Source organism: Musa acuminata, chromosome BXJ2-10 (assembly GCF_036884655.1).
Source record: "Musa acuminata AAA Group cultivar baxijiao chromosome BXJ2-10, Cavendish_Baxijiao_AAA, whole genome shotgun sequence".
In the NCBI taxonomy this organism is placed as follows: Eukaryota; Viridiplantae; Streptophyta; class Magnoliopsida; order Zingiberales; family Musaceae; genus Musa; species Musa acuminata.
The window spans coordinates 21,747,189-21,762,465 of NC_088347.1; the positions used below are offsets into that span (position 1 = coordinate 21,747,189).

Sequence of the window (15,277 nt, forward strand, 5' to 3'; positions counted from 1 at the left end):
TAATTTTTTTCCTTCTCCGGGTGACGTCGTCGAGGCGATGTGACATCAGTGATTTAAAAAGCGCTAGGCATCAAAAGGTGCTAAGGTCCAAAAACGCCCGAGATGCTTGCCCGAGCGAAGCGAGACACTAAAATATAAAAATTTATAATATAATTAATAAATATAATTATTTAAAATTTTAAATAAAAATATGCTATTAAATTAAGAAAATCTAAGATACAAAATCATAATGTCACATTAACAAAAAGTTTCAAAATTCAAAACAATAAAATTTTCCATCAAAGTCATTCAACATAATCAATATTATCGTGATTTTCACACAAATCATCTTCATTGAATTCGTCCTCTTCCTTTTGTCCTTCGACTCTTTCTTCATCAAAATATGTTTCATTCTCTATGTCTTCAACAATGGCAGGAGCCGAGCTTGATGCTTTTGCACTCATTTTTCTCTTTGTTGTCTTATATATGTTTGTAATTCTCCAGCACCTGAAGTTCTTGCCATATCTCCCCATGTCAATTTATCATCTTCAAATACAAGCTCGTCTTCGGCATCTTGCAAGTTAGCACCTATTTCTTAAACCAACCACTCATTTGAATCATTAATATCTTGCAATGAGATTGGATCAATTCTATTTTGTAAATCATAACGAGCCTTCAAAGCTTGATTATACTTTATGTAAACAAGATCATGCAATTGTTGATGTTCCAATCGATTTCTTCTTTTTAAGTGAATCTGTTATGTCATATAATTTAAAAATATATTAATACATCTATCTAAATAAAAAAATTAATTAAAACAAAATTATTTAGTGATCCTTACATGCTCAAAGACACTCCAGTTTTGCTCATAACCTGAAGCACTACATGTCAAACTAAGTACTTTGATAGTAAATTGCTGTAAGTTAGGGGTGGAATTTCCAAATAGACTCCACTATTCAGTTGCAAAATTTATGTTATTAGCAATAACATAGTAACATAATATATATGAAATTAATTATATCAAATTATTAATACCTGGAGACGTAGTTGTCCTGGATCGAACGACCATTGGAATTCTAAAAAAACCTTCAGCATTTTTATATAAAGATAATTCATGAATAATCTTATCTTGAACCTCAAGGCTGGGAACTAATCTTGCAACACACTGATATAACCCATCCAAAACTTCTGTATCAAACCCAACGGATTTAATCTTATAAAAGAATTCAGGGTCCAAATAATATCCTACTGCATGTAAGGGACGATGAAGTTGACAATTTCATCTTTCGTCAATGCTTGTAAAAATTTTCTCATATTTTTCTTTATTTTCATTAAAAGATTTTTTAATCGTCTCTTTTGCTCTATCCATAGCCTCATAAATATATCCTATTGCAGGCTTATTTTCATTATCCATCAACCGAAGGACTCGAATAAGAGGGCCCATTACCTTTAATATATAAACTATATGATTCCAAAAGGATGGCATTAAAATGATATCAGCAGCTCTCTTGCCTTTTGCTTCTTTTGCCCATTTGCTTGTCACCCATTTTTCAGAGGTAAACATGTTTCTCAGATTATGTTTTTGACGATGCACGCTCTGTAATGTCAAGAATGAAGTAGCAAATCGAGTGATGCCATATCTCACTAATTCTTTATTCCCTGTAAATTCTCTCATCATATTCAAAGCCCCAATATGATTATAAAGAAATCTAACAACAAAAATTGCTCTTTCTTAGGTTTTCTTGATATCTAAGATCTTTTCAATATCCTCCAACATTAAATCAATACAATGTGCTGCACATGGATTCCAATATAAGTGTTGTCTTTTTGTTTCAAGCAATTTACCTAAGACAAAGGATAACAAAAATGATAAGATTTAAGAGTTTAACACATTTAATTGAAGATAAAATAATTAACAAATTCAAAAGATGAATATTACCAGCTAATACATAGTTGCTTCCATTGTCGGTTATGATTTAAACGACATTTTGTTCTCCAATTTCTTCCATGAAGTTGTAAATCATATATCTTGTCTCCAGATTTTATAAAAGATAAAGCATCTATTGATTTTACAAATATAGTCCCTAAAGAACAATTAACCATAAAATTAATTATACTCCTACGCCTCCTGTCAGTTCAAACATCTCACATAATAGAGCAACCATGTGTTGCTCATGATTCTTTATGACCCTTTAATAAGTCATTTGTATAATTCAACTCTTTTTGCAACAATGAAACTCGCATCTCATAATAACTTAAAGGTTTTAATCCTGCACCATATCTTTCAATAGCTTCAATCATATCCTTAAAATTGTCTAAACGAGTTGTACTAAGGGAAAGACCAGCCTAATAGAAGAAGCGAGCAATGTGCTGAATTGTTCTTCCTCTTATTTCTTTATCACAAGCATCATTTATATTTGTTTGTCTAAATTTTGAGCCTCCTGCTTGCCCTTGTTGTTTCTAGGATCCTTGAAACATATATAGATCCATCAGTCCTTTTTTACCCTTCTTAGTACTCATAATTTTTTTTCCTTTTTTGTCGTATACTTTTTTCCCACTTAGGTTAATACTCATAGAATAATCTTTTTCTTCTTAGTACTCATAAATTCCCGTAAGACTCATTCTTTTGTGTCTTTTCATTCATATAACTCAGCAACTCTTTTTTTATCTCAGGTGGACACTTTTTGCAAGCTGCTGCATTATTGAAATTTCCTACTAGATGTTGTTTTTAACGAAAAATACCACCTCTAGTAGTCTTATTGCAGAATATGCAAGTTACTGCATTAGGATTTTTCGGATCCTTCAGATAATTATATTTCCATACAGGATCTTTTTTTGATGCCATTGGAGACTCTATTGAGTTGCTCTGTACACTTGTCATTTATCTTGAAACCTAACAATAATGTCAAATAAATAAAAATTAACAGTATTAAAATCAAAATAATATATTATTAATCTAATAAATACAAATACTATTATTAGTATACTATTAACAGTATACAATATACTGTTAACAGTATACAGTATACTGTTAACAGTATACAGTATACTGTTAACAGTATATAGTTAAGAGGAAGCGGCAGCGGGAGCGGGAGTGTAAGGAGGCACCGGCAGCGGCAGCGGGAGCGGCGACAATAACAGCGGCGAGCAGTGGCAGCGGGAGCGGGAGTGGTGAGCGGCGACAACGGCAGCGGTAGCGAGCAGCGATAGCAGCGAGCAGCGGGAGCGACAGCGGTAACAAGTAGGGTTAGGGTTGGGCAATGACAACTGATATCGGTTTTAGTTGGTTCGATTGAACCAACTAAAACACCAGAGACCGAACCAGACCTAAAATCCTGGTTCGGTCACCTGATTTAACCTAGGCGCTCGCCCGAAGCGCCCAGCGCCTGGGCTCCTCTTTGAAGCACGCCGCCTGGAAGTGAAACCAGGCACTTGGGCCTCGCCTCGCCCGAGCGCCTAGGCGAGCGCCCGAGCGCCTTTTTAAATCATTGCGTGACGTTGCCGAGGCGACGCGACATTGCCTTTATATATATATATATATATATATATATATATATATATATATACCGTCCGGTAACGGGCGGTCCGTGTACCGGTCAGCTGATGGACCGGTATGTACTTCCCGGTACGGGCGGTATTATTTGAAACTGCATACCTTGGTTGAAAAAAATGTTATTCTGCTTTTGTATTGATTTTTTTTGTGGATGTATCTGAGAAGCTAATTATATCCAAAAGCTTGTTGCTCTTACCTTATTTTTTGTTTTTTTATTTTTTGTATGGTTGACATGTGACTGTTATGTATTATTGTTTAGAAATTTTGTTATTTCATCGACAGTTTTAATTAATTCTGTTATAGTCATCTTTTTCACTATTAGAATACCAACAACATCGACGACAATGACAAAGACAATAAAACCTTTTGTTCCAACTTCCAATTAGTTGAGTTTGATTACATGGATAATTTCTTTTTGCTATGCCTCTCTTCAATATATTGCAACTACAATGCAGCTTAGCACATATGTTTCTTTTTTTACCTACCAACATTGGAGCTAAACATCACATATGTACAAGCAATGTATTTTCTGTAGCATGATGGTATATTTTGTATGAAAAGAGTTTGGGTTGTAGATAAGTGTGTGATAGCTGCAGTGAGTGGTCACATGGATTCATTGGAACAATCTAGGGACAAACATGATTTTAGTTGTCGTCATCAAACAATTGTATTAAGTGACCTCAGGATTGGATCAATTTGCTCAGCTCGACCTAGGGTTAGGGTTTCCTCACAATATATATACATATGTAGTTGGTTTTGGGTGCCATTGTCGTACACTAGAGAGAATTAGAGTACCAACAATCTATATAGTTTTCTTGAAGACCAAGAGGGTTGATATTTGACGTTGTGGGATCTGATGTTGACAGAGATGGGACATCCTGTCTAGCAAAGCAGAACTCTTTAGTGGACTAGTCCTTGAGGAATTAGTGAATGGTTATAAGCGAGTCGATTAATCACTGTGTTTCCTTTATCTTCTGTGTTTCTCTATATGCCGTGGATTTTTCCTAAAGAAAGGGATTACCAATGTAAATATGTGTGCCTATGGATAGTGATCTGTTTTGCTTTGTGTCCAGTGGTTTTCCAAGGAGAGAGGGGCTTTCCACATAATTCTTTTGCTTGAAATTTTTTTAGTTTTTTAAGCTAGCTATTTTTTGGGATTGCTGGGTTGAGGAACTAGTTGCTTGGTAAGACATCATGCGTTCATATCAACATTTTCATAATAACCTCTTCCTTTGAGGGGCTTTTTCATGATTGTAGATGGCTTAAAATCAATAAAGTCCCTTTTTTGCCCAGACAATAGAAACTTTACAAGATACTCAATATTTCACTTTTCTTATGCCTTGCTTTCTCTCTCTAATCTCTGATTGATAACACAATAACTGCTGTTTTAAATTGCTGCAATAATTTACTGGACTACAATCTAAGCAAATTCTCTGCATAATTCATACCTATTTATGAACTGCAATGGTGGGAGCCTCATGCATTGAGCTAGCCTTTAGATGCACCTCTCTTGTCAATTGCATTTTCTCTAATTTTATCTAAGTTGGATCTGTTGTTTGTTTCATGTTGATGGCTGCCAAAATGTATCGTTAGTTATACATAAAATTTATATGTAAAAATTGCTTGATTTTAGTGAGAACTATATTTTTATGGACACAAGAACAACTTAAAGTGTTGACCATCTTCCTATAGGATTCTTATTTATAAGTGTAGATAACGGATCTTCTTTTCTGAATTGAAACAATTTCAATATCTCGCAACTGCATTTTGAAGTTAGGGAGGTGTCATGATCCATGTGTGGCTGAACTTATTCTTTATGTTATAGTTTGCAAGTAATTTATAGTAGAATAATGTTTTATTTTATATGGTATGACAATTTTTTATTATGATATTTGTGATAATGTACATAAATACTGTAGATTTATTACTTAAATGTTAATTGTTGTAACATCTCACAGCTGCTGTCCTGAAGGAAAAGCTTTCAGCTTTAGGTTCCTCAGGGATTTTGGCAGATCATCAGCTTCAGGCCCAGCTGCAAGAGCATCATTTCAAGGGGTTAGTTGCTTGAAGGTTTTTTTGTGACACTTTTTGTTTCAATTCACACATAAATGTTTGGCCTTATAATTTCAGCTTGGCTTTCACTGATTATTATATCTCATTTTATTTTCTGTTTATTTCTTGGTTGTGGTGTTTATCAAATTGAGCTGTCTTGCTGTTTTAGTTTCACATTCTCCTATTGTTCTAATATGCTGTGAAGGGATTTATTGCTTTTCTCTTGAAATGGTTGGAATTGATACAAGGATACATTTAATCAAATCTGAACATCTTCCTTAACTGATGCTTAAAATAACTTGTCTATCATTGCTACTTGCTGATAAATGTGATGGTTTTCTCTAAAAATCAGGTTTGGTAGCACTTTATGCTTGAACTATTTAGGGTACACCTGTATGCTTGTTTTCTCTAAAAATCAGGTTTGGTAGCACTTTATGCTTGAACTATTTAGGGTACACTTGTATGCTTGTCTACCATTCAGCTCTACTTGAGTCATTCTCTATATTGATGATCTATTTTTTTCAGCTTGCTTGTATTCTCTCCTTTTCTGTCTTTCCTCATTTTTTCTTTCTCTTCTTTTTTTCAGACAACTCCAAAATTGTACCAATTGTATTTAAAACTTAAAAGTGATGTTCACCATCCTTATTATACATGTTAAAATTACCTTAAACAATGGCCCATTCTCGACATAAAATTGGTGCTAAATTGTTATAGAATGATTCAAGAGAACCCAAAATACCAGAATGATTGCCGGTCTACTTGGACCAGGCCAGCAGCAGGCTCGACAGGCTTTGTTTGGCAAATCATGGCTCCTAAAACCCAATAATATTGTGTTAAGCTTTTCTGAGGTCCATGGTTTTCCATCTGAGACTGGTTTTGGAATGTGAAATTTTGGCTAAAAAATGAAATCTAGGTTAATGTTAACGTCTTAATATTCCTAATTATTTAGGAACTGTTTCTCGGTTGTATTATTCTAACCTCTAGATTCATGATTAAGGATGTTATGATTGTACAAAAGATGAGGCCTCTGAAAATCAGCTTTGGACTGCATCATCATTGACTAGCAACATGTTTCTTGTACAATCGAATTTCACACTTTTTATTAAATTGTTGAATGACATTTATTTATCTACCAAAATTTTGATGCATATTTTAAAGTTTATTTGTCCATACTTAAGGCATTAACTTCATTTTTAAAATTTTCCATGCTATATTATTCTGTGGAACCTGCCTTTATGATTTGATTTAATATTGCTTCTTTTTGGTGCATCTGAAGTCTTGTACCTCAGCAACAAATTTTTACAATAAAAGGTGGTTACTTATGTATTTATGTACCATTTGTAGTATTAGATGTTATGATGGTGTTTCTCTTTGATCTGCATGGGTTGTTTCTTGTTTTGAAAGTTATATGTTCCTTAGTGCTTCCTATCTTGGTGAGCTGAGTTGTAAACTTCAATAACTATCTGTTCCTTGTTCTTCTGTTCTGTGTCTTTTCTGTACCAGCCAAAGCCAGCTAACTATTTCGGATATCGCAAGGAAGGCATTTCTTCATAGTGTACGTTATTTTTGTTCGAGTTGCTCTTATAACTATTTTGGACTTTGTATTTTGTAGTGATACTCTTATTTTGAAGGAGTTAGTAAGCTTTATTTAGAATCTAGATCATTCTTATGAAGATGAGCTAATATGGATGTAAATTTGTCTGCTGTACATTCTCCATTGGTGTTACATATTTGATATCACAGTGCATGAAGTAGGTCCCTGCAGACTTAGTCCATGCACCTGTCCATAGCCATGCTCTTTTTTAACTATTGCATTTTAAAGCCTTCTTTTTATCCCTTTGGATTGTTCTCTTTTTCACTTAAATATATTGCGCAGCATTTCATGGAAGGACATGCTAAAAGGGGCCCGATATCTCGGTTGCCTGTCATTACGATATCAGATGCTAAAAATCAGCTAAGGGATGTTCCTGTTTGTCAGGTGCCTATTTGCCATTGTCTCAGTTTGCTATATTTTTTCATTCTTTTAGACATTAACTGCTTTGCTGTACCAGCCATTTCATTTGGAGTTGAATTTCTTCAACAAAGAGAATCGTGTTGTTCAATATCCTGTCAGAGCATTTTATCTTGATAGCTTCAACCTCATGGCTTATAATATCTCTTCTGGAGCGGATAATCTGTATAAGAAATTGTACTCCACGGTACAAATTAGTACACTCTGATCCTTTCTGTTGTTGTTGAAAACCCAGAAATAACAATGCATTATAGGATTTAATCTTTATTTTTTACTTTCCTTTAGATTCCTGGAAACGTAGAATGTTCTCCCAAGGCCATGATTTACAGTTCAAAGCAGCATCTATTTCTTGTTGTATTTGAATTAAGTGGTGCTAATGGTGTCATACATGAAGTTGTTCTTTACTGGGAGCAGACAGATCCAAATTCAGTTAATACTAAAGGAACTTCATTAAAAGGTTGAGTACTTTAGTGAGTACTTTAGTGTATTTCACTTGAAATAGCTCCTATTGATGCTTAATATGCTTGTTATTTTGTAGGCCGAGATGCAGCACTTATGGGTCCTAGTGAAAATCAATATGCTATTCTGGACGAAGATAAAACTAGCCTTGCACTTTATATTCTGCCAGGGGGAGCTTCTCAAGAAGTTATTGATAAAAATGGAGCACTTGATGAAAAGTCATTCACTGAAACTAGAGTTGCTTCAAATCAAGGACCTCTGCAATTTACTTTTAAGTCAGAGGTTGACCGTATATTCTCATCTCCATTAGGTGGGCTTACAGCCATTGCTTAGTAATTACTGAAAATAGTGATTTCTACACCGAAAAGTATTTATTTTATTGCAATTGGCTGATTTCCACTGGTCATGTTATTTCCCTTGTCTCAGAGTCAACCATCTTGTATTCTATTTCTGGAAAGCATATTGCACTGGCTAAGTTGCTTCAAGGATATCGTCTTTCAACTGATGATGGACAGTATATTTCCACAAAAACAGATGGAAAGAAATTTATTAAGTTGAAACCAAATGAAACCGTAATTCAGGTGCCGAATCCTACTTCCTTTGTTTCCATATATTTCAGTTATTAACTTATGTATACAAAATCATGATATGTGACTCCTAAGATCTTGATATTTCTTTTCCTACTTTGTTTCTGTCCCATTCGTTTGTATTCCATTATGTTCATTTCTTCTGTTTAGTCAATTTTTTATGCATTATCTCTCTTTATAAAGTGTTATCATTAAACACAGACTTCATATCTGAATGTTTGACAGTGTTTTAGTATGGACATAGTAGAATCTTTAATTATTTATTCTGTTGATCTGAATAAACTGGCATAAGCTCGTTGGATAAACTGCACCAAGGTTTTGAAAAGATATCCCTCAGCTGGTAGTAGATTGCAACTGGATTGTGTCCACAGGCGACCAAGATTGGTTTAAACAAGAGAAGAAAGAAGTAGAAAGGTGGAGGATCAAAGGAAAGAGGATAGTTAGGGAAAAGGAGGGGATGGGGGGTAACTAACCTGGACTTGTCAAGGCTGCTGCCACCACTCACCGAGCATGAGTTGTTAATTACCACTTGAAAGTTGTCAGTTGCCCATCAACAGGGCTTTAAACAAAATTTGAGTGAGGGAGAGGAGAGAGATAGTGAAGTCATAGGCAATGGATGGAAGGGTGAGAAAGGAGTGAGGGATGAGATATAGATTAAATTGTGTGCAAAACTTATATGCTATATGTGGTGGCTGTGGAATGTGATTCTGAGAAGTGTCTAGTGTACCTTATGATGCCAAACCAAAGCAGTATACAAAAAAGGTTTATTTTTCTGTGAAGTGGCATGTACTGTGTGCAGGACATGATTTGTCAAATTAGAGCCTGGGTATTTTTCTAAAAAGTAAACATCTATAAAACTTAATATACTTAATATATGTAGAAAAAACATATTAGAATGCTTGATTTTTTTTATTTTTTCCTTCTGATTTGTTGCATTTCTAACATTTAGTTATTTGTTGGTTTGGTCGTCAATATGCAATCCTTTTTTGATCCCAATCTTAAATCTCAGGGCTGATCTTGTTTTTGGTCTTGATTTAATGAATATTGATCTGGGTTACCAATAGACATATTAATGCTTTTGATTGAACTAGTTGGTTTTATTAATGACATAACTTTGATTACTTCTTGTTATTCTCCAAAGTATTTGGATTAAATAGTTTTGTTAACTTGTAAGTGTTTAATGTTCCATATCATGCTTTATCATGAGCTTATTTATAGGTTAAGGCTTTATATCATAATTATTTATTGTAAATATTAATTTCTCCCTCTGTTTTTACATTTTGTTAATGGTAATATAGCAAATTATAGCCATTATTTCCAAATGTGCTAATATTTTAGTCTCATCTTGTCACTTGTTATTAGAAAGATGCTCTAATACCTTTTTAGTTATTCAAACAACTTATATTTTTTATGTATATGATGAGTGGAATCATTGATGATGGTTCTTACTTGTTGAATCCTGATATTACTTAACATTTTGCATCTTGGTTTTGTTCCTCATATAATCGATAATGGTTCTTGTTATTACATGAAACAAAAATAATAAGCTCAGTCATGTTTTATCAGAGGAAGATCTTTTTGCTCGGGTTAGAATCTTGAGTATTTTTATGTTATCAGACAAACATGTACCAGGCTTATTGTTTTTGTGCCACTCTGGCATCACAGTTTGTGGGCTTGTGTGATTCTTTGTACTAGTTAATAGATAGTTGCCAAGTACTCCAGTTATCTGGATCATATAAGGGAGGGAAATTGTGAGATCTTTTTCCTTTATCTATGTACCAAGGTTAGCTCTTTGCTGTCTTGTGGAGTTTTTAAGTGTTACTTCAGCTGTCCATTTCATGGACCACTGTTTACTCTGTTAATTTCTTGCCTCATTTAGTGTTCTTGTGCAGGTTCACTGGCAAGCGACTCTTAGAGGTCATGTTGCTGGCATACTTACTAGTCATAGAGTACTAATTGCTTCTTCTGATCTGGATATTCTATCTAGCAGTTCAGCCAAATTTGATAAAGGATTTCCATCAATATCCTTTAAGTCTCAAGTCTGTAGTTTTTTTATTTACCTTGTATATCTTGTTCCCTTGTTTGAACTTTGTTTTGCAACTTAACTTCATTGTACTTCCGATCCCTTCTATGGGTTGGACCAGCACTCCTCTTTTCAAGTGCAACTGCAGTTAGTGTGCTCGGATGGGATAGCAAAGTCCGGACTATTCTTTCCATCAGCATGCCTTATTCTGGTGAGTTTGTTTAAGTTTCTAGGCAAATGGTGTAAAACAATTCCTTTTTTGTCAGGTAGTTAATGGACAATTTAATATGACTTTCTTTAGACAAATTGTGAACCTAATTTACAGAAGTTCAAAGGTATCGGTGTTACCAAGAAGGCAGAACATTTAGAGACAATATTGCTAAAATTTAATGTTGTTTGTAACAGATGGATAAATTTGATATAAAGAGACACATTTGTCTTTAGATGAGGTCCAGGTTCTTGTTTCTTTTGAGGTTTGAAATCACTTGATCCAAAGGCTGAACGAGTTTAAGTTACTGAGGAGTCCTAAGCTATAAGGCATGTACCATGACATATGATGCTGATAACACTTCAACAAAATTCAAGTCGGCTAGCAGAACCTTTTCTCTGTTGGAAAAGGGATGACATCCAAGTTATTGACTGAAGCTTAAGCTGCCAGACTTAGTGGGAGAACTGATTTGCCAAATTCGTAGTTCTCATCCATATTTAGTACCAAAAAGAATAGGCTAAAGACCAACATTGCTTTTCCAAATTCTCAGGTGACTTTGAATTGATTCTTGCCGAAGTAGGTCATTAAGATGGTTGTGTTTGCTTTTTGTTATTACCCAAATGATAGGAAAACCAATTGCAAAGGTACTTACAATTACAGTTGGTCTTTAATCTTCTATAAAAATTGATCTTAATTTAATAGCTTATTAACTGATTTTCCTCTGTATTGACTTTGTTAAAACGTGAAGACTGTGTCTCATAAAAGTTTACAAAGAAGAAAAATACAAAGCTAAGATCTGTAAAAAGTTTCTTAACTGCTATACAAGAAGAAGCTAGGGTTACAAATTATAGGATATTTTGAGGTCTAGTTGTAACAGAATGATTTGATTGCATTTTATGTCTTTGACATTGCCAAATTTTATCCATTCTAAGCTTTCCTGCTTACTCCTGAGCCATTTACATCATTTTGCCATGATGCAGTTCTGATTGGTGCCTTGAATGACCGCCTGTTACTAGTAAATCCAACAGACATAAATCCTAGACAGAAAAAAGGAGTTGAAATACGGAGCTGTCTTGTGGGGTTACTTGAACCCCTTCTAATTGGATTTGCAACCATGCAGCAACACTTTGAGCAGAAGCTTGATCTTTCAGAAGTCTTATATCAAATATCATCAAGGTTTCTATTCCTTTTGTGCTTTATCTTGGTGTCATCTGAAAATGCAAAGATTTTTGTGCTGTCAAATTTGATGGGTTATTTCTGTGTTAAACAAAACATCTTTGATCTGCTTTATGCATTAGTCATTTTCAATATGAATTTAGCTATTTGCTTCATTAGTACTTTGTCATCGCAGGTTTGACAGTTTACGCATTACACCAAGGTCTCTGGATATCTTGGCTAAAGGATCCCCTGTCTGTGGAGATCTTGCTGTTTCATTATCTCAAGCAGGTCCTCAGTTCACACAGGTATCTGTACATTATCTATTTATTTTAATGTAAATTATTGGCTCTGAAAACCTTTTCAAATTACATTAGGCTCTGCGTAGCAGTTATGCAACCAAAGCTCTCCGCTTTTCTACTGCATTATCAGTTCTGAAGGATGAATTTCTTCGATCCAGAGACTATCCTCAGTGCCCTCCTACATCTTATTTATTCCATCGCTTTCGGCAGTTGGGATATGCTTGTATCAAGTATGTCTATCACTTCAAATTCTTTTCTGCTTCAATTCACCTAGTGTGTATAATGCTTTACTGCTAACCTAGCTTTGAAATTTACCCCTCTTATGTTCTCGCTTAAGTTTGCTTCTCATTATATTGGATCCATTTTTTGTAGAAATGTGCTAGTGTGAGCTCCACTTGAGAAGTACTGTGTTTAGACTGACAGATTGAACTAAACAGGAATTGAAGTAGATGGGCTAGATCACTTACCCTTTTAAAATAATTGGATCTTTCAATGGCTTATAGAATGATAGTAGTAGTGCCTGATATCTAAATGATTTATGTGCAGTTGGGAGAGCCTGTGAGACTTCCAATTGCTAATGCATTAAGTTCCTACACTTGCTTATAGGGAAGACCTCAAGTTAATAATTAGTTGGTTTTCAAAAACTGGTTGGACCAATTTGTTTGGCCCAATATTTATGGGTCCCATCAAAGATCACCAAATCTAATTGTGTTTGCACTTTCAAACTTCATATATATAGTCTATCTTGAAATTTTCAGCTTTAGTATTTGTTTTTCTTGGTATGTATTTAATTAAGTTGACAATGCTACTATATCATTATACTTTTGATTGTTTAATTAATATCTACTAGCTTTTTAGCTTGTCGAGAAATTGCATTTCAAACCCTACACGCTGTGTATTATGAAAAACAAGGCACTTTAACCACATATACTTCTTGCTTCTTACTTTATTTATATATTTAAATTGCTGATGGCACATCCTTGAGACGTGGCAATTTCTTGTTCTATGCTGGTGGTATAAATTTGTTGGCAGAAGGTTGTGCCGAAAAACTTGGTTTTGACTCTGGTTTCGATTAGACCTTAACCCTTGAATGCACCATGTGGTACTGGTACCATATGATACCATTGTTAGGTCTTAAAATTTATTCCAAAAAAAATTATCAAACTTTGTGATCCTCTAAATGGACTACAAGGTTTGAGCAGGGGTTTAAAAAGGTGCTCGGGTGAGGCGAGGCAAGGCCCAAGCGCTTCACAGATTGGTTAGGCTACACGCTTTAGTGAAGTGTTGCTTGGGCGCTCGCCTGAACCTAGGTGTCGGGTGCCTTAGGCGAGCACCTGATTGAAACCGTGCAATCAAACCAGACTAGTGCCATGCAACCGAACTAGACTATTAAGTCTAGTTCGATTGAACAAAAACTAGTTGGTTCGATTAAACCAACTAAGCTACATAGTATTACTATAGTTACAAAACCCACCCCCCACTCCCTCGTGTGACCCCGAGCCTTAAACCCTAGTGTAGTCGTTGCCTCCGCTGCAGACACTTCCTTCATCGCTGTCTTCATCGTTGACGCATAGGATCGTCGTTGCTTCTGTGTGCAACTCCTTCAACCGTCGAGGGAGAGGACTGCAGCTTCCTCTACCACCAACGGACAAATATAAAGCTTCATTCGCCTACAATGTCGCTGTTCACAGGTTTCGCTATCGTTGTTCAAAGCTTTCTTTGTCGTTGTTGCTGTGGTCGTCTGTAGCTTCCTCTGTCGTCGTCGTCGTCCGAAAGTTCCTCTATCATTGTCACCCTCTCCTTTCCCACTTTCCACTATTGGTAACTCTTTTTTCCACTTAACTACTGTTAAACAATAGATTGTTAACTACTGTTATAATATGATAGTTCTTATTTAGATTTTAGCGTTGCTAATCTATATTTATTTAGAACTGTTATTAGGGTTTGAGGATTAATGACAAGTGTACAAAGCAATTCAAAAGAATTTTCAATAAATTCAAGAAAGAATCCTGCTTGGAAATACAATTATTTAAAGGATCATAAAAATCCTAATGCAATTACTTGAATCTTCTGTGATAAGACTACTAGAGGTGGTATTTTCCGTGCAAAGCAGCATCAAGTAGGGAACTTCAAGAATGTATCAGCATGCAAGAAGTGTCCACATGATGTAAAAGAAGAGTTGCTGACTTATATGACTGAAAAAAAGATGCAAATGAATGAATATTATGAGATTTAACCCGAGGATAATGTCGAACATATGAAGGATGACAAAAAAAAAGATTATTTAGAAAGTATCAATTCAAGTGAGAAAAGAGTATATGACAGAAAAAGAAAAGAAGTCATGATTATTAAGAAGGGTAAAAATGGATCGATGGATATATATGTATCAAGGATCATAGAAGCAGCAAGGGCAAGCAGGAGCAAAATTAAGACAAATGAATATAAGTTATGCTTGTGAAAAGAAAATTAGGGGAAGAAGGATTTAGCACATTGCTCGCTTTTTCTATCAAGCTGGCCTTCCTCTTAGTATTTGTCGTTTAGACAGTTTTAAAAAGATAATTGAAGCCATTGGAATGTATGGTAGGGGATTAAAACCTCCAAGTTATTATGAGTTGCGAGTTCCATTATTGAAAACAGAGTTGGATTATACAAATGACTTATTAAATGGCCACAATGAATCATCGGCAAAACATGGTTGCTCTATTATGTTAGATGCTTGCACTGACAAGAGATATAGGAGTATAATTAATTTTATGATCAACTGTTCTTTAGGAACTATATTTGTGAAGTCAATAGATACATTATCTTTTATGAAATTAAGAGAAAAGATATGAGTTGCTTGATAATTTTGTAAAAGAAAATGGTGAATAAAATGTCGTTCAAGTTATAGCCGACAATGGAAGCAACTATATGTTAGCCGATAATATTTATCTTTTGAATTTTTTTAA

General features: G+C 34.8%; 1 protein-coding gene across 1 annotated transcript in view; it reads left to right on the forward strand.

The window, feature by feature from the left end:
- LOC135624480 (uncharacterized) overlaps nt 1–15,277 on the forward strand; it is a 31,563-nt gene that overhangs the window by 8,147 nt on the left and 8,139 nt on the right. The window contains exons 10-21 of the mRNA XM_065128126.1: nt 5,491–5,587; nt 7,088–7,139; nt 7,461–7,562; nt 7,636–7,782; nt 7,881–8,052; nt 8,134–8,364; nt 8,481–8,635; nt 10,534–10,662; nt 10,758–10,875; nt 11,853–12,048; nt 12,224–12,335; nt 12,405–12,559. Coding sequence (XP_064984198.1) covers nt 5,491–5,587; nt 7,088–7,139; nt 7,461–7,562; nt 7,636–7,782; nt 7,881–8,052; nt 8,134–8,364; nt 8,481–8,635; nt 10,534–10,662; nt 10,758–10,875; nt 11,853–12,048; nt 12,224–12,335; nt 12,405–12,559 — 1,666 coding nt within the window. The remainder of the gene's footprint in view (nt 1–5,490; nt 5,588–7,087; nt 7,140–7,460; nt 7,563–7,635; nt 7,783–7,880; nt 8,053–8,133; nt 8,365–8,480; nt 8,636–10,533; nt 10,663–10,757; nt 10,876–11,852; nt 12,049–12,223; nt 12,336–12,404; nt 12,560–15,277) is intronic.